Below are 23627 nucleotides of genomic sequence, written 5' to 3' on the forward strand. Positions count from 1 at the left end.
CACCCTCCAAAGGCTTGTTGGATGGTAACTCATGCCTCTGGACCTCAGTCTCCCTGAGTGTAAAACGAGGGACAGGGTGGGCACCGTGACCTCCAAGGCCCTCTGCGGCTCTGCCTTGCTGTCAATCCACAGGCAACAGTCCCCTCTCTGTGGTTATTATTGTCAAGGGCTCTGAGCCCTGTTGGGAGTGGAAGGAGGTGGATGAATAAGTTATGAATACATTTAAAATTCATTATTAGATTATTTTCCAAAGACAGAGACGAGAGCAGAGGTGGGGAGAGGGAGGCAGTGGAAGAGATAAGGGCCAGGAAGGGAGAGCCAAGGACATGGAACGCCATTAACCATTCACAAGTCGCGTGCTCTCGCTCGTTCCGGTTCTTCTCCGTGCGAGCCACAGAGTGTACACACACACACACACACACACACACACACACACACACACACACACACACCCCCACTCACGCACCCCTCCATCACGCAGTGGGGAAAACTAGGGCTCCTATACTGGGATCATCTAGCTGGCAAGGTGCAGAGCTGTGGTAGAAATCAGGCCATAGATGGGCCTCTCTGCATCATGGAGGAACTCCCCTGTGGAAGTCATGTGCTCACAAGACCCTGGCAGGCAAGCAACCGGATGGGGATAGTCCCCGAGGACAGGTTGTCCTCCCAACCTCCGCCCACCCAGGTGCTGAGTTGGCGAAATCAGGCTGGTCATAGTGGTCACTTACAGTAATTTCCTCTAGAAGCAGAAACAGGACCTGAAACTTCCTGATGGCAGCAGGATGAGGGGACAGAGGGGTGACAGAGAGGGGGTCAGCCTGTTGGGTTTTGGGAGGGGACAGCAAGGGAAGGTCCTTCCTGCTTCTAGGGACCCAGACTTCCGCTTTCTGCAGACAGCAGCAGGCTCTGGGCTCTGGGAATCCACTGCTGCCTGGTCTAGAAGCATCATAGAACACCAGGATTCCATACACAGGTGAGCAGGGTGGGGCAGGGAGAGGAGGGTTAACTCACCGACATAGCCCTTGCTTCCAACTAGGAACACTTGGACTAGTAATTGGACTGAACTCTCAGAGCCCAAGCTCAGATCCACGGCACAGGCTCTCTAGAGGGAACTACGGTTGGAGGTGCATGTGGTTCCTTGGGCCCAGGGCATGGGTAGGCAGCCTGTAATAGGACCCCCTAGGATCGTGGTCTCAGGAACCATGGAGACTTAACCCAATGACCCTTCTGTTTCTTGAATGCTGGTCATCTTCAGCCAGTCTCAGAACCTCTCTGATCCCAGCATCCCTTCTGGAGAGAACATAGCCTTTTATGGGTGCAGTGAGCGCTGACACAGACCAAGCTTGATGCCCCTCAGGGTTTGAAAATGTCAGAGGTAAAGTTAGGATAAGAACCCATGCCTCATCTGTCCAGAGTCACACATCCTCAGCACCTGGGATTGGAGGGCACGGTTGGTTTATCCTGAGTGACAAAGCCATAGCTGTAAAGGGCACATGCTACCCAAAAGATCTGAATCCTCCCAGTGCCACCTCATTTAATATCATTGACAGCCATGGAGGCCAAAAATGAACGTATCCAAGAGACCAGAGAGATGGGTGTACTCCTGCCTGAGGTCACGCAGCCAGGCAGCAGCTGACAAGAGTTCAAAGCTAAGGTGGTCTGGCTCCAGGATAGAGAGAAAGGGAGAGAGGGAGAGAGAAAGGGAAAGAGGGGGAGAGGGGAGAGAGGGGAGGGAGAGGGGAGAGGGGAGAGGGAGAGGGGAGAGGGGAGAGGGGGAGAGGGGGGAGAGAGGGGAGGGACCCGTAATGGTGGACTGGCATAAGAGGTGGGTAGTCCAACCAAGAGGATTGGAGGGGCTCCCCAAATCTGAAAGGTGAGGCTCCCAATGCTGACCTCAGATCAATCAGCATTGCCCCCATCTTATAGAGCAGTAAACTGTGCCCAGAGAGAAGTCCTGTCTTAGCCCTACCCCTGAACAGCTTGCTGGGTGATACTAGGAACTATTTTCAAACTCTCGAGCCTCAGTTTCCTCATCTGGGAGATGGGCAGTCCATCACAACCCACATCTCAGATGCTCATAGGGATCCAGTAGCAGGAGGAGCTCAGTCAAGACAAGAGCTCAGGGTTTCTTGTTCCCACCGGGGTTTCCATAGCTACGTGGGAGGAAGGCAGGGCACCCTTTGCTCTGTGCATGGGTGGATAGCCTGGGAGAGCTTCCTGGAGGAAAGCCTTTGACCAAAGTCTTGGCAGGATGGCCACACAGCACAGCCTACACCATAAGCCTTCTCAATCCCCTGGGATAGGAAAGGGGCCACACAGTTCCACTGCTGAGCCACCGGTCAGGTCCCCTAGGAACCTGAGAATATTCTGCCAGCAAAGGTGTCCTGGGATGTGGGTAAGGATGTCGACACCATTCCTTCCCATATGATCTGAGCAAGTGACATGGCCTCACTGAGCCTCGGCGTCCTGTCTGCAGCAGTAACCATCCTCACTGTGGGTGCATTGAGTCCACACCCTGACCCAGCCATGAGAAGTGAGAAAAGAGAAGGCCAGAGACAGACCCAGCATCCACATCATGAGACGCCTCTGTGCTGAGCTCTGTGGTCTGTCCTCTGTCCTACATCAGGACATACCATCTTCCCTCCTGCGACGCTCTATTTCTTTTCTTTTTAAAGAAACCTATTTTATTATTTGTTTAAAAATTAGATTTATGCTGGGTGGTAGTGGCAGTAGCAGCCTTTAGTCCCAGCACTCAGGAGGCAGAGGCAGGTAGATCTATGAGTTTGAGGCCAGCCTGGTCTACAGTGTGAGTTCAAGGAGGGCCAATACTATGTAGAGAAACTCTTGTGTCAAAACAACAATAATAATAATAATAATATGTATTTATGTGTGTAAATATTTTGTCTACATACATGTATTGCATGCCTGGTGCCTGCAGAGGGCAGGAGTGGGCATCAGATCCCCCTGAACTGGAATTATAAATGGTTCTGAACTGACTTATGGGTGTTGGGAATTTTTTTGTTTTTGTTTTGTTTTGTTTTGTTTTGTTTTTACCCTCTGAGCCGTCTCTCTGGCCCCATATTTTTATTAGTTTAAATACATGTAGGTGTGTGTCTGTGTGTGAGTGTGTCCATGTGAGTGCAGACACCCAAGGAGCCCAGGGGTGTTGGATCCCCTAGAGCTGGAGTTACAGACATTTGTGAGCTGCCTCATGTGGGTACTGAGGACTGAACTCAGGTCCTCCGGAAGAGTAGCAAGTACTCGTAACCTCTGAGGCATCGCTCCAGCTCCCCTCTCCCCTTTCTGGAACATTCTTTCCCCAGTCCTCACTGGACCTTCAGATCTCAGTCAAAACATTACTTGTCTCCTGTGGAGAAGACAGCTCATGTGAGATCAGCCCCTCCCAATCCCAGCCCAGCCCCCCTCCCTCAGGACACCATTGCCCATCTACCAGAGCACCAATCCATCTGTGTTCATCTCAGTGCATCCTTGTGCACTGTTTGACTGCTTCCTCTTAGCGCTAAGGACTGTGAGGGCCAAGACTATCTTTCCTTGTTGTCATGGAGTCCTTAGGGTCTAGTGTATGAAAGGTGATCTGTATGGATGCTGCATATGTGGATGCAGGGATGAATGACTGGATAGATAGATGGATGGATGGATGGATGGATGGATGGATGGATGGATGGAAGGACGGATGGATGGACAGATAGATGGATGGATGGATGATAGATGGATGGATGGATGAATGGATGGATGGATGGACGGATGGACAGATGGATGGATGGATGGATGGATGGACAAACAGATGAATGGATGACTGGATATCTGTACCATGGTGGATAGATGATTGAAGAGGTGTGTAGATAGATGATGGATGAATAGATGGGTAGATGGAGACCAGATGAATGGTTGGAGAGATGGATAGATGGGTAGTTGATGGATGGGTGGATAAAGAGATGAATGGATAGGTGGATGGATGATACTTTGGAATGATGGATGAATGGTTGTAGAGATTGGGACATGGATGGATAGATAGATGGATAAATGAAGGAATGGACTAATGACAGGTGGAAGCCACCATGGCAGTAACTTTCCACGTGTTCTCACCCTGTAGAAGGCCCCTGAAGCTGAGCTGATGAAGACACAGTGGAGTGAGATCTTGACACCCCTGTTGCTGCTGCTCCTGGGTTTGCTCCATGTCTCCTGGGCCCAAAGCAGCTGTACTGGGTCCCCTGGCATCCCTGGGGTTCCTGGCATCCCTGGGGTCCCTGGCTCTGATGGCAAACCAGGCACTCCAGGGATAAAGGGAGAGAAAGGTACTGTACACTTTGGGGACACACAAATGTTGCTGGCCATGACCCCCATCTTATATCTCCTGAGTCATAATCCTTGCCTTAGAGATTGCAAGAGAAATTGAGTCTCCAATACATTTCCAGAAAGGGCTTTTAATTGTCCTTTTGCAGACAGGGGAAGTGTGTGGAAAGGAAACCCAGTCAGCGGTGGGGCTCATACCAGACAAGGGGTCCTGTCCTCCCCCATGCGAGAAGGGAGAACACTCCTCAGGGCCTCGGTCCTGAACTCATCCTGACCTCCAGAGAAAGCAGCTGCCCTCATCTGTAAGTAAGGGCAGGTGTGGACTTGGGAGTCCGCTTGCTATGAAGCTCCCTCTGTAATCCAGGGGCTGTGAGCCAGCCTCTCTGCTAGCCCCTCATCTCTCAGAAGCCCACTAAATCCTCACCTTACCTCAAAAAAACAAAAAACAAAAAACCAAAAAAAACCAAAAAAACCAATCATCCCCATTTTATAGATGAGGAAGCTGAGGCCCAGAGTCAATGCCTCATTGTGTCTCAGTGACACAACTAAGAATAGCAGGCATTGGGTTGGGGATTTAGCTCAGTGGTAGAGTGCTTGCCTAGCAAGCGGAAGGCCCTGGGTTCGGTCCCCAGCTCCGAAAAAAAGAAAAAAAAAAAAAGAATAGCAGGCATTACATGGGATGCATGCCTGTGTCTTTAGATCTGTGATTTACAACCTATGGGTCGTGACCCTGTTGGGAGTCACATATTAGATATCTTGTATATCCTATGTTTACAACCCATAGAAGTAGAAAAATTATAGATACAAAGTAACGACAAAATGATTTTATGGTTGAGGTCACCACAACATGAGGAACTATATTAAAGGGTCACAGCATTAGGAAGGTTGAGAACCACTGCTCTAGAGTGTATACTCTTAGCACCGTGCTCTGGTTTTCTACCAGAATATTTCTTCTGTCCTATGGTGATGGGACCATGACTGCTTAGAGGGATAGTGTGAGAGAAATTCTACCAGCCACAACTAGGTGAGCCAGAAGTGTGCTGTGATCGATTAAGGATGTCTGCCATGGGCGAGGGAAGGGAAAGGATAGCATGTGTGCTATGAATTCATTGCCCTTACTTCAGGCTTAAGCGTGACAAAGGCATGTGTGCTGACCAAGATCAAGGGTCACATGTCTCCATGGGGGTGCCACTCACTCACGCCCTGGACATCAGTTCCTCATGACTGTCCACAGAGTTAAATCCCTGGAGTGGAAGGAGACTAGGAGGCTCTATTGGCGCCCCCACTATTTTATAGTTCGACAGTTGAACACGGAGAGGCACAAGGAGCCATCTGAAGTCCACCCCATTCTCTTCCTTTTGTCACAGTGATCTCTAGTCTCCTCTTTTCTCTTGATTCTGTTTCTCCAGGGCTCCCCGGACTGGCTGGAGACCATGGTGAGTTTGGAGAGAAAGGGGACGCAGGGATCCCTGGGATCCCAGGCAAAGTTGGCCCCAAGGGTCCCGCCGGTCCTAAGGGTGCTCCAGGCCCCCCTGGACCCCGCGGTCCCAAAGGTGACTCTGGAGACTACAAGGCTACCCAGAAAGTAGCCTTCTCTGCCCTGAGGACCGTCAACAGCGCCCTGCGACCGAACCAGGCCATTCGCTTCGAAAAGGTGATCACCAACGTGAATGATAACTACGAGCCGCGCAGCGGCAAGTTCACCTGCAAGGTACCTGGCCTCTACTACTTCACGTACCACGCCAGTTCCCGCGGGAACCTGTGTGTGAACATCGTGCGTGGCCGTGACCGAGACCGCATGCAGAAAGTACTCACCTTCTGCGACTATGCCCAGAACACCTTCCAGGTCACCACGGGTGGGGTAGTCTTGAAGCTGGAGCAGGAAGAGGTTGTTCACCTGCAGGCCACAGACAAGAACTCCCTGCTGGGCGTCGACGGAGCCAATAGCATCTTCACTGGCTTTCTGCTTTTCCCTGACTTGGATGCATGATCACGGGGTCAGCTCACTCCTATCCAAAACCATCTCCTGCCTCCCTGCCAGTAATCCTCCCTGGACCCCTGACACTGCCCTTTGACTGCCCAAAGCCCAGATCAGAGCCCTGTAGATGTTGCAGAATGGATAAATAAACTCTTCAAGGCCAAGGACCATGGTGTAACTTGAGTCTTAGTCCCAGTACTTGATAGGAGGCCTGAGAAGTGTTAGTCAAATGAATGAATGAATGAATGAATGAATGAATGTTCACAGGCTGGGAGATGGCTCAATCAGTAAAGTACTTAACCTTGCAAGCATGAGGATCTGAGTTCAATCCCTAGCACCCACATAAAGAAGCTGAGCACAGTAGTGTACACGTGTATTCCCAGCACTGGGGAAGCAGAGACAGGGGGATGGATCTCTGGGGTTTACTGGCCAGTCGGTGGAGGAAATTGGTGAGTACGATCCTGAATGCACTTCTGTACGCCACGTGTGTGACTGGTGCCCTCTGAAGTCAGAGAGGATCTGAGATCACCTATAACTGGAGTCAGGAATCGTTGAGCCACCATGTGGTTGCTAGGAACTGAAACCAGGTCCTCTGGAAGACCAACCAGTGCTCTTAACTGCTGAGCCATCTCTCCCGCCCAGGACTTATTTTACTCTTAAAACAATGTATGCATGTGTGTCTATGTAATGATAATGGACACATATGAGTCTAGAAAAAGACCTCAGATCCCTGGATTGATGGATAGTTGGGAACCATTAGCTTGTGTGCTGGGAATTGAATTTAGGTCCTTTGCAAGACGGGGCATGTACCTTTAATTGCTTTTGTTTTTTGTTTGTTTGTTTGTTTGTTTGTTTGTTTGTTTGTTTTGGGGGGCAGGATCTCACCTTACAGCCCAGGCTGGCCTCAGACTCGCAGCAATCTCTGTTGAGATTACAGGTGTACACCACGATGCCCAGTTGCTCCCAGACTCTGAAATGTTTCTGCAGAGAGCCACTGGCTTCAAGGCTGGACAGGCCGGCTTTAGTCTCACGGCCACCAGGGGGGAGTAGACACCAGGAGAAGGATGGCCTGCCCAGGACTGATGCCAGGTGGCACCTGGCAGCTTCCCCTCCTTCCTTCACTCCCCAGTCTTAGGGTGAGCTGTGACCTTCTAGGATGGGGTACTAGTTACTAGTCAGTTTTGAAGATCCAGGCTCACGGAGTCAGGGTCCCCATATGTGGCTCCCATCAGTCTCACCTTCACAGAGGACTTGTTAGGAATTTTAAATCTCAGCCCCCACCTTGTACCAGCTGAAGCAGGAACTCCGAAAGCAAGCTGCTTGAACGGGCCACCCATGGGTGGGTGGACAGGAGGCTGAGAAATGCCACTGTAGACACTAGCGGCAGAACTCAGTGGTAGAGCATACACCCAGCCTGGGAAGGGCTGTGTTCTTTCCCCAGCATACACGAACGAATAAGTCCTGGAGAATCAGCACTCCAGACAAGGGGCTGCCAAACTAATTCTGTAAAGAAACAAACAGAAGGGCCGAGATGTAGCTCAGATGACAGAGCATTTGTCAAGTGTACATAAAAGCCAAAACTTGGGCTGGAGAGATGGCTCAGGGGTTAAGAACACTGACCGCTATTCCAGAGGTCCTGAGTTCAAATTTCAGCAACCACATGGTGGATCACAACCATCTGTAATGGGATCTGAGGCCCTCTTCTTGTGCATCTGAAGACAGCTATAGTGTACAAATAATAAATAAATATTTTTTTAAATATCTAAGAACTTGAACCCCAGTACTGCATGTAACAGTCAGCATTGTCAACCTGACACAACCTAGAATCCCCTGGAGGAGTCTCAATGAGGAAGTGTCTACATTGGATTGACCTGAGGGCACATCTATGGGTGATTATCTTATATGGGAAGACCGTCCCACTGTGGGCAGCTTCATTCCCTAGGCAGGTGTTCCTGACCTATTGGAGAGTGGAGAAATCAGCTGAGCCCAAGTAAGTAAGCAAGCAGACATGTGTTTACTCTTTCTCTCTCTGCTCTTGACTTTGGATGTGACAAACCACTTCAGGCACCTGTCACTGAGACAGCTTCACTATGGTAGGCTATAATCTAAATCTGTGAATTGAAATAAATCCCCCCACCCCCGCAAGTCGATTTTTGGCAAGGTGTGTGTATGTTTTTGTTTATTTTATTTTACTTAATTGTTTTATGTGTGGGCGTTTTGCCTGCATGTGTATCTGTGGGCCACATGCATACTGTGTATCAGAGGCCATATGAGTGTGCTGAACCCTCTGGAACAGGAGTTAGAGATGAATGTGGGCAATGGGAATCAAACCCTGGTCCTCTGCAAGAACAAGTGCTTTTAACCACTGAGTCAGCTCTCCAGCCTCTTCATCGAGGTATTTATCACAGCAATAGGAATGAAACTAGAACACCACATTAAGCCAGCATGGGAGCCTATGTGGGGGTGAATGCCTGGAGTTTCAGTGCTTGGGAGGTGGAAGTAGGGAATCAGGCCCTCAAAACTATCCTCAGACTTCATAGCAAGTTTGAAGCTAGCCTAGGATACGTGAGATTGTTCTGGCTGGTTTTGTGTGGACACAAGCTAGAGTCATCAGAGAGGAGAAATGCCTCCATAAGATCCAGCTGTAAGGCATTGTCTCACTTAGTGATCAACGGGGGAGGGCCCAGCTCATGGTTGGTGGAGCCATCCCTGGGCTGGTGTCCTGAGTTTGAAAGCAGGCTGAGCAAGCCAGGGGAGCAAGCCAGTAAGCAGCATCCCTCCATGACCTCTGCATCAGCTCCTGCCTCCAGGTCCCTGCCCTGCTTGAGTTCCTGTCCTGACTTCCTCCAGTGGTGGATTATGATCTGGAAGTGTGAGTCAAATAAACCCTTTCCTCCCCAACTTGCTTTTTAGTCATGGTAACCCCTCAGACAGAGATCCTGTCTCAGAAAAAGAAAAAGGAGGGAAAATCAAATAAATACTTTGTTGCAGACACCAAAGACTCTGTTGCAAGTACCCGATCTTGTTTCTGTAGGACGGAACTATGTATACATAATTTACAGTCAGCCCTCTGGACCCACAAATTCTGCATTCACGATTCATCCAGGTGGAAACGGAAAATACGTGAAAAAAGCTGCATCTGGTTCTGAACATGTGGGAACACCCGCATCTCTCACCACACAGCTCTGCCTTCCCTGTATGGACATTGTGTTTCTATGACAATCATCTAGGGATGAGATCCATACACAGAGGACCCGCACAGCTCCTATGCAGCCAAGGTGCCCTTCTCTGTAAGGGGCTTGAGCATCTGTAGATTTTGAGATCCCTGAGAGAGTTCTGGAACCCATCTCTGGGAGTCTGAGGGATGACTAGATATACACAAATGATGGCTAAGTTCAGAAATGTTTGTATGTATATGATATGCATACATGTCTGTGGGCTTGTGTGTGTGTATGAGTGCACATGTGCGAGGGCACGTGCGTGTGCAGATGTATATGCATGTGTATGGAAGCTGGAGGTCAATGTCCAGCCATCTTCCTTGGTTGCTTCTCCACCTTAGATATTGAGACAGAGTCTCTTGTTGAACCAGAAACTTGCCAACTTGGCCAGGTTTCCTTCACTGATCTCTGCCTGCCTCTGGAAGGCTGAAATTACAAGTGGGTCCTTTTTTTTTTTTTTTTTTTTTCGGAGCTGGGGACTGAACCCAGGGCCTTGTGCTTTCTAGGCAAGCGCTCTACCACTGAGCTAAATCCCCAACCCCAAGTGGGTCCTTTTTAATTAATATAATTTAACTTTTAAAGACAGATCTCACTGTATAACCCTGGCTGACCTGTAATTCACTCTGTAGACCAGGCTGGCCTCAAACTTCAAGAGATCTGCCTGCCCTGCCTCTGCCTCTGGCCTCTGCCTCTGCCTCTGCCTCTGCCTCTGCCTCTGCCCTGCCTCTGCCCTCTGCCTCTGCCTCTGCCTCTGCCTCTGCCTGCCTCTGCCTCTGCCTCTGCCTCTGCCTCTGCCTCTGCCTCTGCCTCTGCCTCTGCCTCTGCCTCTGCCTCTGCCTCTGCCTCTGCCTCTGCCTCTGCCCTGCCCTGCCCCTGCCTCTGCCTCCCTGCCTGCCTCTGCCTCTGCCTCTGGCCTGCCTGCCTCTGCCTCTGCCTCTGCCTCTGCCTCTGCCTCTGCCTCTGCCTCTGCCTCTGCCTCCCCAACTGCTGGGATTAAAGGTGTGTGCATGTGCCCAACCCCAGATGGGCTACTTTCATGGGTGCTGGAGATCGGAACCCAGGTCCTCCTACCTGCACAAGCAACCTTACCCCCTGAGCCATCTCCTCATTTTATTTTAAAGCTCAGAGTCCTGGGGCTACACTCTGCCCAGCTTCCAAGTCATCTTTTTGAAGTTTGAATTTTACATAAATTTCCTTTTGGTTTGTTTCTACCTACTTAAAACTGTGGAGAACACCCCCAGGAGGTGGACTGTGGTGGGATTTGGCACCGCATAGAGTTCACAGTCCTGCTGTGGACACAGGGCTGGCTCCAAGCTTGGAGGAGAGGCTGAGGAATTCAAAGCCAGGATTGCCTGATTCCAAAGCAAAGGACACTGGGCAGGCAGGGTACTGATGGGAATGTATCTTGACTCCTGATGCTGGGCACAGTGGCCCCTCCTCTTCTGCATGTCCTCCCTGTCCTGGTCGTCCTGTGACTAGGAGGTGCCCTGCCCACTTCTCACCCAACACCCCCCCAACACACACATACACCCTCCTTCCCCAGCAAACTGCAAGCTGAGTTTATTTTTGCACACAGCCAAAAGGCATTTTCATAGACGACCCTGTTGGCCAGATGCAGAAGAAAAGGAGGTGTTTGTTCAAGAAACCCAGCAAGGCCCACCCAGGGAGGGACACCCACTGTGAGGGTTCCTGGCTGAGCAGGAAAGCCTCAGAAGAAGTCAAAATCCCTGTTCTAGACTTGGTTTGCACCTGAGCTGTGTGACTTCATTCAAGTCACTAACCCTCTCTGAAACTCAGCCTGCCCCACAAAAGAATGGGGTTGAAAGAGATCATCTGTCCTAGGCTTGCCTGGGGGAACTTAAGGTAGAAACAGGTTCTAAGGCTCACCCAAAGGCTTCAAAGTAGAAGCTAGGGGGCCCAGGTTCTCTGGTGATACCCATGTGAAAAGAGCAGAGAAGTTCCCCCTCCTTCATGGAGAACCCTGCAAAGACACTGGCGGAGACCCAGGGGGAACTGAGGAAGTCAGAAGCCAACGTTTCACAGCCCAGAGAGCCTGGGAGAGCCACGTTCAACAAATGAGTGCATGAAAGTGTGGATGTGTTATTTACCTAGCTTACTGGTTCATCTTCCCTACCCCATCAGGAACAGGGTCTGAAGCCAAGGACAGTCATCCCCATGTCCCCACGCATCTTCATGTCCCCTTAATATCTGCAGATTGTGTACCACCAGGTAAGGTATACACAGAGTGTATACACACAGTGTATGTCTACCCTGAATGCCACAGATGCCTTTGCCTTTCGTTACTCCAGAAGCAAGACAACATCTCGATTTGCATAGTATTTCCATTGCATTAGCAGCTGGAAGTCATCCTGAGGTGACTTAGCGATGGAAGAGACCACAGAAGTCAACAAATAACAATTTTTAAAAACCGTATACAGAGGGCTGGAGAGATGGCTCAAGGGTTAAGAGCACTGACTGCTTTCCCAAAGGTCCTGAGTTCAATTCCCAGTCAACCACATGGTGGCTCACAACCATCTGTAATGGAATCCGATGCCCTCTTCTGGTGTGTCTGAAGACAGCTACAGTGTACTCACATATATATATAATTAAATAATTTTTTTAAAAAAATATACAGAAGGGCTTCAAAGATGGCTTGGGCAGTATGAGGGCTTGCTGCAAAAAATATGAAGACCTGAGTTCAACTCCCCAGCAACTACTTAAAAGGCATTGCACTAGAGAGATGGCTCAGTAGAAAGACTTTAAGAGTCAGAGGTCAGGGAAGACTAGAGCAAGACAGTGTCTTCTGGACCTGACAGAACCACTGCACTTTTGGACACAGTAACTGTGGTTGGCTGCACAAGACCAAGCATCAACATTCCAGCATGGTCTGGGGACGGATTCATGAGCCCCTCTAACCGAGGTGCTGTGCACAGCGAATGGCCATGCAACCATATGCAGAAGCACACGGACAGTGCAAACTGGAGTCAGTGGCCTGTTAAATTAAAGTAAAACTTTAAAAGGACGCGATGCTGAGGGTGGGTGGAGAGGTGAGAAGTTAAGAGGAAGAGGTGGGATTGAATATGGTAGGAATACATTGTAGAAAATTCTCACGGAATTATTAACAGTCATTAAAAAACAAATACCTGTGGCACAGCCCACCATGCCTATAATCCCACAGCCATGGGAAGGCAGTCCCAAGAGGATTGCTGGGCTCTGCTGGCCACCTGCTCTGCTCAGCCTCCGTGAGAGACCCCTCTCAAAGGAATAAGGGAGGGAAGGATAGGGCAAACCACCAGACATTGTTCTCTGACCTGTACTGTATGCTCCATATACAAGTACACATACAGGCACACATGTACTTACTCTCAAGAACATTCAAACTTGCACACACATGCACACACACACACACACACACACACCCGTGCACGTTCACCCTCTCTGAGACTCACACTCTTGCACGCTCACATTCGTAATCTCTCTCTTGCACACGTACAATAAATGCATTATTGTTTTAGGTATTCAGGAGCTCGGGAAATAGCTCTGTCAGTAAGGTGCTTGTTGTAACAAGCATGAGGACCTCAATCTGGATCCTAAACACCAAAAAGGAGAGAGGGGGGAGGGGGGAGAAGGGAGGGGAGGGGGAGAGGGAGAGGGAGAAAGAAAAAAAAAAGCTGGATGTGTGTTTGTAACCCAGAATGTGGGAGGTGAGTAGCAACAGGAGGATCCCTGGCTGTCAATTTTCTGTTGGCCAGTCAATCTAACCAATTGGTGAGCTCCAAGTTCGATGAGAGTCTGCCTAAACAAACAAACAAACAAACAAACAAATGAACAAAAACAGGTGATGTGTTAACTGCTGAGATGAATCAACAGATGAAGACTTGGTTAGGGTTTTGTTTTATTTTGTTTTGTTTTGTTTTGTTTTTCAACTTCACACAACCTAGAGTCATCTAAGAAGAGGAAATTTCATTTGAGAAATGTCCCGATCAGGCTGGCCTGCGGGCAAACCTGTGACACATTGTCTTGATTGATAGTTGATGATCGACAGGGAAAGGCCCAGCCCGCTGTAGCCAGGGATATCCCTGAGCAGGTGGTCTTAGGGTGTAGGAGGAACCAGGAGGAATCGGGAGGAACAGCCCAGCGAGCAGCACTCCCTCACGGCTGCAGTTCCTACCTCCAGGTTCCTGCCTTGAATCCCTGCCCTGACTCCTCTTCCTCATGGACTACAGAAGATCAGCTGAACTAAACCCTCTCTTCTCCAAGTTGCTTTTGGTCGTGGTGTTTACCACAGCAATAGTAAACCCAAGACGAGTGTTTGCAGCCAAGCCTGGTTATCTGTGGAAGGAGAGAAATGAGTCCCACAAGATTTCCTCAGTGGCATGGGTGAGCACACACAACAAACAAACAAACAGGAGGAAAAGGATAAAAGCATGTGTGCCTGCATGTACCCACCCAAAGGCAAACACACTACACGCAGACACAGATGTGTACTCAGTGTACAAGGGATGCGTATGAGCCTTGTGCTAAATGGAAACTTCTCCTCATGAGACTTGAGCACTCTCAGCTTTTGGAACCTGAGGTTCTCCAGCAACCCTCCCCTGTGAGCTGAACACAGACACAATACATGCCCGGTAAACAGCTGTCAAAGGCAAGGAGGGACAGCAGACAGAAAGGACATCACGGTGATGTCCCACCCAGAAAGAAAAGAATGAACAGTGAGTGATTCCAGGCCTGTGAACAGTCACCATAGGCCTGGAACCCCAAGGGGAAACCAAGGCAGTTAGGGGCGGCCTTAGCTGATCATGATGAGTGTGATTGGACCTCACCTCACATCCGTGGGCTTGACCCATTCTGCAAGGAAGCTAAGGTTACCTCTACCAGGTCATGGAGACCTGGGGTCTGAGGATAGTGCTGCACACGCAGGGATGTGGAGAGCTCAGTGTGGGGACCCCCCCACCCCCTGCTCGCATGCTGACATCTGTCTCCTGCCCTGCTTCCACTGTCCCCATGAAGTTGTCTTCCTTACCAGACACCCCTGGTATTCACCTCTCAAGCTGCCTCATGGCCTCTGTGTACAAGGGAGAAGAAGGTGAGGTGGGCAGAAGCTATGAAGGTTTGGTGCCCGGCTTAGGAGCTCCCCCGTGTACAGTGTGGGCCGTGAGGACGCACACTGTGGCTCCTTCACTATTTCCCATGGTTCTTTGTGGTTCATCTCCCCCTCGCTACAGTATGCCACTGAGATTATTCGCTCACAGGAGAGAAGGAGCCACCTTGGCTCACACACTGTCTGAGACAGTCCCATGTAGCCTAGGCTGGCCTCAAACGTGCCATATATCCAAGGCTGGCCTTAACCATCCCTTTCGCCTCTGCCTCCTGGGTGCTGGGATTATAGGCATGTTTCATCACACGCATGTCCTTCTATGTTACCAGGCCAGAGTTCTACTAACCAAACTTCATCTTTAACTCTTTGGGGATCTTTGGCTCATTTCAGTCTCAATCCATGATTGAGATTCCTGCACGGCGGTCTGTGCTGAGAGTCCCAGTGCTTGGGAAGTGGAGGCCGGAGGATCAGCCATTCACAGAGTTCAAGGAGGAAAAAAGACCCAATTTCTTTTCTTTTTTTTTTTTTTTTTTTTCGGAGCTGGGGACCGAACCCAGGGCCTTGCGCCTAGGCAAGCGCTTTTACCACTGAGCTAAACCCCAACCCCGAGACCCAATTTCATGGCATACATGAACACACACACATACATGCATGCACATGCACACATGCACACACACACACTCACACACACACCACACACACACACACACACACACACACACACACACACACACCAAACAGGTAGGTAGGTAGGTAGATAATTCACACACACAAAAAAAAAGGATTTCAGGGTCCCACTATACCCAATGACCTACAAGCCTCCCACAAGGGTACATTTCTTAAAGTCTCTGGCCATCCTGGGCATCAAGCATGCAGCGCACGTCCTTTTGGGGGAGTGCTCAGGATCTAAGCCCTCTGCTTTGGCACTTTGCAGTGTTGTGACCTTGGTTGGGCAGGTCAGCCGGAAGTTGAGCCAAGCTAATGAATGCTGACCTGAGCTGAGGAAACCAGCCCACATAGTGTAGCCACCTGGCACACAGTAGGTGTGCAGTGGGGAAGGGCCTTTATAAAAAAAAATACAGCATGCCACACACATAGTAGGTTTTCGGTAAATGTCAACGTCCTTATCTGTGAAACAACACCCCCCCACCCCACCCCCGTTCAGGTGAGCCAGCCTTAGAATAAACAAAAACCCTTGGGGTGGTCTCCCTCCTGCCTCCACCCTGTGTTCCGCCACCCTGGACACATGCCAGGCTCACAGCGGGGTGTGGGAGACATAAGGGCTCTGCCACAGCACAGCCTGTCTTGAAGCTCCAGTTCCTGAGCCAGCAGCTCTCGGGGCAGCGCAGCTCTCCCGGGCAGCTGTCCTCGCTCACAGGTATCCCCTGGAGAGACAGCCCAGCCCTCGGCCCTCGTTAACACAGTGTCTGCAGGGCTTGTTTGGAATATGTCAGCTAATATGATTAAAGGCAGGACATAAATGCCAACCTCCCAGGGACCCAGCCCCAGCTGGTTTCCGGGAAGGAGACCTGAAAAATACATCTTCATTCCTTCTGTTTCATGGCCCAGTCCTCCCTCCCCCATTGCTTCATTGGAGCAAGTCACCGTGAAGGGTGGGGCTTGCCAGGAGTGTGCAGGGGATTCGGAGCTCTGTGTCAGGACGGAGAAAAGACTAGAGATGGGTTTTCGGGGTGCCCGTATCTGGTGGATAGTTGTGAGCCCCAGGGTCTCTTTCCCTCCAGAGCTTCTTCCTCTCTAAAATGGAAATGATGACGTTTGTGTCTGTAGGATGTTGTAGGACCTGGAAGTGCTCCCAGTCAGGACCTTGCACAGGAGTCCATGCTCACAGCCACCAGACAAACAACGAGGGACCCTGGAGCACGGAGCCAGACACAGGCTATGCAGTTGCTCCTTGTTTGTCCCCTCAATGGATTCCAAGCAGGTAGGGACAAGAAGACCCCCAGTGATACATTAAAACAGGTCACAGGATGCTGTAGGACCACTCGTGCCACAGTCCCTGGCTTACTAACGGACCCCAGATGAGCGATGGCTTCATTCCAGGCTTAGTCTCTTCCTCTGCAAAGTGGGGCTGGCTGAGTTTTCCCTCCAGGGCCCTGTGGCATAGTCTAAACTCCACTGCACAGGCCCTGACAGGGTCATAGAGTGAGCAGACTCAGGGAGTGTCCTAGGCTAGGCTCCTGCCCCGTCACTAGCTGGGAATCTGAGTGTCTTAACCGCCACATCCCTACCAGGGCTGTTCCCCCTTGAATGTAGACTATCTCCCACAGACTCTGCGTTTGAACACTTGGTCCCCAGCTAGTGAATGTAGGTCCCTTTAGTGGGCCTGTTAAAGCTAGGTCCTGGTTTCAGTCTGGGTTCCCTGCTTACCTTCTCCTGCTACCACAGACCCTGTGCCTGTTCCAGGCGCCATGCCTTCCCTTCCCTGCCACGATGGGCTGTGTCTGTGCCTCGTGAACCCCAAGCCATCATAAATCCCTCCTTCTTAAATTGTTTTTGCCAGTGATTTGGTCACAGTGATATAAAAGTAGTTGACCCGTGTGGCATTGGGCCTGGCTGTGTTCAGCACACAGAGGCAGCCTGACATGCAGAAGGGCCAGTCTTAGCCTGAACACCCTCCACAGGGCTTTGGGAGATAGCTACCCTTGTCCCTTTGAGACACACTTTACCAATCTGTAAGACTATGGTCTCCAGAGCTCCAGCACTCACAAGAGTGTGGTAAGAGGAACTTTCCTTGCCTAGAGTTAACAACACAGTGTAGACTCTCCAGACAGAAGCCCCTGCACTGTTGGAGGCCTGAGGTAACAGAAAGCCAGGCCAAGGACCTAAGTCCCCCTACCACAGCCTGGGCCCTGTGTAGGTGACAGAGACTCTGTGAGGTTGGGGAAAGGGCCTGGGGTCCCTTTGCTGGAAGGAAAAAATGTACCATTAAGAAGGCAGCAGGCATGGGCTCCTTCCTCTGAGCTCTGTTCTAGGTGCTTCCTATGTCTGGATGCAGTCCCAGCAGGTAGGGAAGGACCTCGTTAGGCCAGTTTCATGTGGATGGAAACTGAGTGAGGGAAGCTCTCTTCCCTCACAGCTCAGCTCAGGGGGGATGGGTTGGGACCAAGCTGCTCTTTGGAGGCACCTGATTGAGGACCTGGCTGTGTGTATGCACTTTACAAGAGTACTGTCACCAGCTGTTAACAGCCCTCTTCGTGACTGTCCTAGTTGTAGAATGGGAAGAAGGCCATGCTGCCCCATCCCTTCCGAAGCAGGATGGTGCAAAAGATCACGAAGGATTCTTTGAGGACAGGCTTTAAAGGGCTGCTGGGAGGTTCTGGTGGCATAAGCGTCATGTCCAGGACAAGTCTGTCACAGAGCACCTGCTGTGTCCCAGGCTATGAAGGATGTGCCGAGAACCAGTGCTTTGGATGCATTATCACCCCATTTTACAGGTAAGCATACTGAGATTCAGACAGGTGGAGTCACTCACTGGTCCACCATCAACATTTAGCAGAAGCCAAATTCAGTCCTTATGTCTGGGAGGCTCCCCGCAGATACTTGTGCCATCTAGCCTTTGGGCTCCAGATCCAGGACACACGTGCAGCAGCCACATGGTCCTGTCTCACGCAGCTTCCTCCCAGAATCCCCTAGGGGGGTTAGCCTCCCAATGGCTCTGACTTGTCCCTCGGAGCCACATTAAGAAGCACAGCCCTGCTCCTTGATCTGACAGATTGATTCTCTGCTCAGTGTTCTTGCTCCAGATAGTAAATTACTCATAAAATATTCGCTCTGTCCCCGGAGTAGCCTCTTCCTCCCTGTGCCCAAAGTTCCCCCTGTACACTGTTCAGTGCCTCAGCTTGGGGGATCTGGGTGCCCTATAAAAGAAGGGGCAGCAGAACCTGGATTTTCCAGGAGGAAGGAACTTGTCTGTACCTCCATTCAAGGGGACCCCAGTTTGGACCTGAACTGACTGTTCCCCAAAATCCTCGGTCGGAGGGTATGGAGAGCTCCTTAAGATAAGACCAGGGGTGACCTGGAATAGATTCCCATTGTCTGAGGGGGAGTGGTCTCTTCTCTCCTCCTCCCTCGACCCTCGGTTGTCATGGCAACCACGGTGGGGGGTGGGCAGCTGGACCGATTGCTCTCTGCCAGGCTACCCAGCATGCTCTGCTCTCACCCAGTTTTCTCCCTCACTGCCCTCAGGCGGGCAGGGGGTGGGGGTGATCCTGCTCTTTCCAAGTCAGTCAACGGTTCACGTCCAGGGTCATCCCGTTCAATCCCCTGCCTTTGGGCAAGAGGTTTTTCCTGCATACCTCCCAAGACGGGATCTTTTATGAGTATGGTTTGACAAGGAATGACTGAGGTTCTCCCTTGAGGCCTCCATAGTTAATGAAGTCAGTTAAACCCTGGGATTAGAAGGTCGGGGTCATGGGTACAGCCTGTTTGCAGAGTAAAACCTACCCCACCCCTAGCTCCCACCAGCTGTTTCAGAAATGCCTGATGCTAGTAGTCTAGGAGACCGGTAAGAGTTGGGACAGGTCCTGGCAACCCACCCTGGTACCCATGATCTCTGTCCTTTCTTGTGCACACCCTGCAGCCTGGGAGCCATACCTCCTTCCTATCCAGCCAAGGGCCTGTTTTCACACTAGTGCTAACGACGTGAGTAAGCCCTCAAACCTAGGGATGTCTTTCACGAATGTGCAGGGGAACAAAAACAATTAACAAAGCATCTGGGTTAGTCTCTGTGATGCCTCCTTCAGGTTAGGGTTTGCCCAAACCTGATTCCGCCTCCCTCTTTCTAAATGTCTCTCTGCCCCATCGCTGCTCAGAGCACGGCGACTCTTCTAGCAATCCCAGAACTCTGGAGGCTGAGGCAGGTGGAGAGCCGTGCCTGGGCTACACAAGGCCATTGCTTTTTCCTTCTCTCTAGCGCCTGGTCCTGTCATGGCCTCCAGAGTGCCACGGTTACAGGCATGCACCTCCCCACCCGGCGACTCTCATTGTGTTAGCGTTGTATGGTGTGTCCCTCCTTCCTCTGCAGTTTCACTTCCACAACCATCCTCCGACAAGCATGGCTCGGAAATATTAATGCTTGCCTTCACTCGAGAACAAGACACTGGGGTGTAGGTCAGTAGCAAAGCACTTGGCTAGCACGCACAGAGGCCTGAGTTCTAACTCAGCCCTGAAGAGGGGGAGGGGGGCTCCATTACCTTATTACGGCTGACTTATCCCTGGCATACAGGAACTATATCATATGGGACTTTATAAATAGCCCAAGTGAAGTAGGCTCAAGTCAAACTCTAAGAGCCAAACTTCCAGGCTCCGTTACTCATTAGCTGTGTGACCCTGGACAAGTTACTTACTCTCTCTGTGCCTGCTTCTCTATCTGCAAAGTGGAGATAGAAACCTCTCCTTCGGAGGGGTTGTTTTGAGGACTTCACGCTCTGATGAGCACGGCGTGCTCAGAGCGGTGCTGGCACGTCACATTAAGCTCTTTAAAAATGTCGCTTATCAATATTTAAAGATGGTGCATGAGAGCAAAGTTCCAAAAATAATTTGTATTCTCCGCTTCGCAGACATCGCTTTCTCCACGAAGTCTTTTATCTGGTGTTTCTAATCTGGTGCTTTGTTGCAGGGCCGTGCTGCCAGACACCCACAATCTGCCCAGATGTCCCTCCAGCTCCCTCCGCCACGCGTTCCAGCCCGTGTCTTCAAGCTTCGTCCTCTCAGTGTCTAGAGGACTGCCCGCTGCTCGCCGCATGCATTTGTCAACCTGGTCTCGCACTTGGATTTCCGTGACTACCTCCGAACCACTAGTCCAACTCCCCTCAGGTTTAATCACTTCACAACAGTCACAGCGAAACTTCTAAAACGAAACGAATCTTCTCTCGCTCAAATGTTCTCCATGGCTCCCCGTTACCCCAAGAAAAAGTCCAAGTTCTTTAGAGGGATCCCTGTTGTAAACCTCCCTCTCTAAACCCAGTGCTCTCCCCTCCAGCTTCCTCCTTGAAGGTCCCCACCATTGCCTCTGGCTCTCTGGGGCTCAGTAGCTAAGGCTGCTTCAAATGCCTGCCACCCTCCATTCCCCTGCCTGCTTAGCCTCTGCCCTTTCAGACCACAGGCAAAGCTTCTTTGTTGGCCTTGAGACCACCACATGCCAGTCGGAACCCGTCCTGGCACACTTGTGTCCCCAGAGATGTTCTTCACACAGCTGTCCCCACGACGCCTCTGGGCAATGTATGGTAGGGGCTGTGTCCTCTGCTCTGTCTGTCCGGGATGTTCTCTCTTCTTCCTTCCTTGTCCAGGAATCTCCTACTCGCCCCTCTAGGACTGGCTTAAATGTCACCTCCTCCGGGAAGCTGAAATGAGAACATCTCTCCTACATCATCCGTGTGTGGACTCGCTCATCCTGTCCCTGAGGAGGTGAGGGCCAGTTTGTCGTCCTGATCCCTCTAGCCCTGTGCAGCATCCCGGATGCCTCGGCGACACCACACACTCAGAACAGAAGAATGGTATCCAGTGAAGCAGCAGAAAATTGTGATTGCCACCCAGGGGGCATTGAGTCATATCTACAGACACATTGTCAATGAAATTGGAGGTGCTCTAAATCTCAAGATAGTGACCAAGAACCCCACTGGGTGCAAGAGGGCAGCCCTGCGGCCTTGAGAGCTGCTGGCAAAAAGGCAGAAAATGTACTCCGTGCACAGTAGCCTGACTTCAGTGCGGGTGATCCAAGACCCAGCTCAATCTTATCTCTGCTTTCCCAACACCCAAGACAGCACAGCCACTCAGCACCTCTGGTTAGGGTCACTGCATGGGTGAGGTTTCTCCTGTCCTTCCTCAGACACCATTGTCACCTCCACCACCCAGCTCCAGGTCCCTGACTCCATGGTTGGTGTTCAAACCTTCCCTCTCTGCCTCCTGTTCGCAGAGCCTTTCCTATCCTGTAGCAGGAATGAAACCACATTTGCAGGATTACGGTGAGTTCTGAGGGTGTGGGGTCCCGGGGAAGAAGTCCAGGGGACCCACTTGCTGTGTGTCACAGTCTAGTTTGTGGCCTCCAGCTTTCAGAGAATCAAGGACCCCCTCTAGTCTGCTGCTAAATTGTCCAGGGTCAGCGCAACATCGTGGGGCTCCTGGAACTTCTTCCCAGCTTCCCTCCCCCAGCTTGGGTGCTGCAGTATGCTGGGTGTCCCACACACTAGGGTGCCCCTGACGCCAGCTGTGACCCCTGCGCCCCCAGAGGCCGTCAAACAAACGGCCTTTATGGTCTGGGCACTGGCGGCCCAAGGAAACCACACAAAGGGTGGGAAGAAAGGCCTCCAATCCTCTTAGGGCCGAGCCCCTTTCCCACTGTGGCCCATCTGCTCCTGGGAGCCCGGCAGAGCGCGCCTCCTAAAGCAAGCAAAAGCTTTCCAGCAATGAAAGCCGGGCCCTGGCTGCCCAGATCCCCACAGCAAACACTGGCCTGGCCCAGGGCCTGGGAGGGGGCAGGGCTGATCTCCAGGAGACTACGGTTAAAAGTGCCGCCCACGGAGAGGGACCCAAGGCTAATCCCCTCCTGCCCGAGGCCTCTCCTTCCCATACCCCTGCAAAGGACCCCGGGGAGGGGAGAGGGGATCAAAGGTCCCCCCTCTCCTTGTGCCAGGCACTCTATGGGAGCCCTTTAGATACACTCTCTTCTCCCTTGTACCACTCTGTTTTACAAATGGGCTCAGCAAGGCTGAGTCACTTGCCTGAGGTCACCCAGCTGCTTGCCACCTGGCAGAGACAGGATCTCCTCCGTTCAAGGCTGAATCTAAATTCCATCATCTGCTGAGCTGTGGTTTGCAGAGCCTCTCCAGGCAGGGCCTCGGCAACCATCACTGTTTCCTACCAGAGGCTTTGTGATAGGGAAACTGATGCCAGCAAGGCAGAAGATAGTATGTCCCCATGCCGTGGATCAGAGGAAACCTTGGCATTTGTGCTGCCCTGCATTCTGGTCTCTGCTCCATAACTCAGTGTGCAACATGCTACATGTCCTCCGGTGGGACACTTCACATGAATGAATGAATGAATGAATGAATGAATGAATGAATGAACGAATGAACTCCCTTTCTCCCTCTATGAAGTGAGCATCAGAAGAGAGCAAGGGTCTCTGGTTTAAGGGGATGGCTTAACATAGATGTTTGCTACAGTCTGGCTATACAGAGAAACCACAGTAGTGGTAGATTTTTAGTGCTGAACTTTCCAGAACAATACGGACCCAGAGCAGGGACATCTGGGAACAGTACCTTTCTGCCTCCGTGTTCCCCAAATGTCTGTCTCTTCCATGATGGAGTCCTTCCCAGTGGAAGGAGCTGAGAAAGGAGATGCTGAGATGGGCAGAACCGGCAACAGCTGAGGCCCTGGATAGAATCTCTTCCCAGAAGGGGCCTAGGGTATAGTTGCTTCCCTGCACCCCTAGGAGTCCCAGGGCCAAGATCAGTGGGGCCATCAGAACCCAAGTTCTGACTTCTACCCTATCTACACACATGTACTCATATATGCACATATGTCCATACGCAGGCACACACACATGCACAAACACAATGCTTGTGCATGCACATGTGCACGTGTACCTACACACACACACGCACACGCACGCACGCACACACGCACACACGCACACACACACACACTCACACACACATATGCACACACATTGGCATGTCTTTGTGCACACCCATATTATGCATGCACCCAGGGCCCCAGCTCTGACCCTTCACAGATTCCAAATTGGGACAGACTGTGGCTCACCAAAGGTGCCCCAGTTCCCAAACATGACCTCCACCTCCTGTCACAGGCTCTTGTCCTTTTGTTCTGTAACACTGCCAGCCTCTCTTTAGTCCCTTCCCGTCTAGGTGCCACACTGGGAACCAGGATAGAACACGGTGCTGGTAGCCTTAGGTCTCCATGGAAGTTGATTGACAGCTATGGTACCTGCCCCCACCCCCACCCCAATCTGCATCTACTCTGCCAAGACCATGAATCTAGG

General features: G+C 51.2%; 1 protein-coding gene across 1 annotated transcript; it reads left to right on the forward strand.

Moving 5' to 3' along the window:
- Positions 1 to 824: 824 nt before the first annotated feature.
- C1qb (complement C1q B chain) lies at positions 825 to 6459 on the forward strand. The gene is made up of 3 exons (XM_032895922.1): positions 825 to 973; positions 4115 to 4316; positions 5724 to 6459. Exons 2-3 carry the CDS (start codon positions 4136 to 4138, stop codon positions 6302 to 6304), a joined length of 762 nt encoding a protein of 253 aa, XP_032751813.1. The 5' UTR covers positions 825 to 973; positions 4115 to 4135; the 3' UTR covers positions 6305 to 6459.
- The last annotated feature ends 17168 nt before the right edge of the window (positions 6460 to 23627 follow it).

Source organism: Rattus rattus, chromosome 1, assembly GCF_011064425.1.
Source record: "Rattus rattus isolate New Zealand chromosome 1, Rrattus_CSIRO_v1, whole genome shotgun sequence".
NCBI classification, from domain to species: Eukaryota; Metazoa; Chordata; class Mammalia; order Rodentia; family Muridae; genus Rattus; species Rattus rattus.

Excerpts from the sequence above, each read along its gene's own strand:
- C1qb (XM_032895922.1), top strand. The coding sequence starts at position 4,136 with ATGAAGACACAGTGGAGTGAGATCTTGACACCCCTGTTGCTGCTGCTC. Across the intron at positions 4,317-5,723 it reads AGGGATAAAGGGAGAGAAAG|GGCTCCCCGGACTGGCTGGA; the intron begins GTACTGTACACT and ends CTGTTTCTCCAG.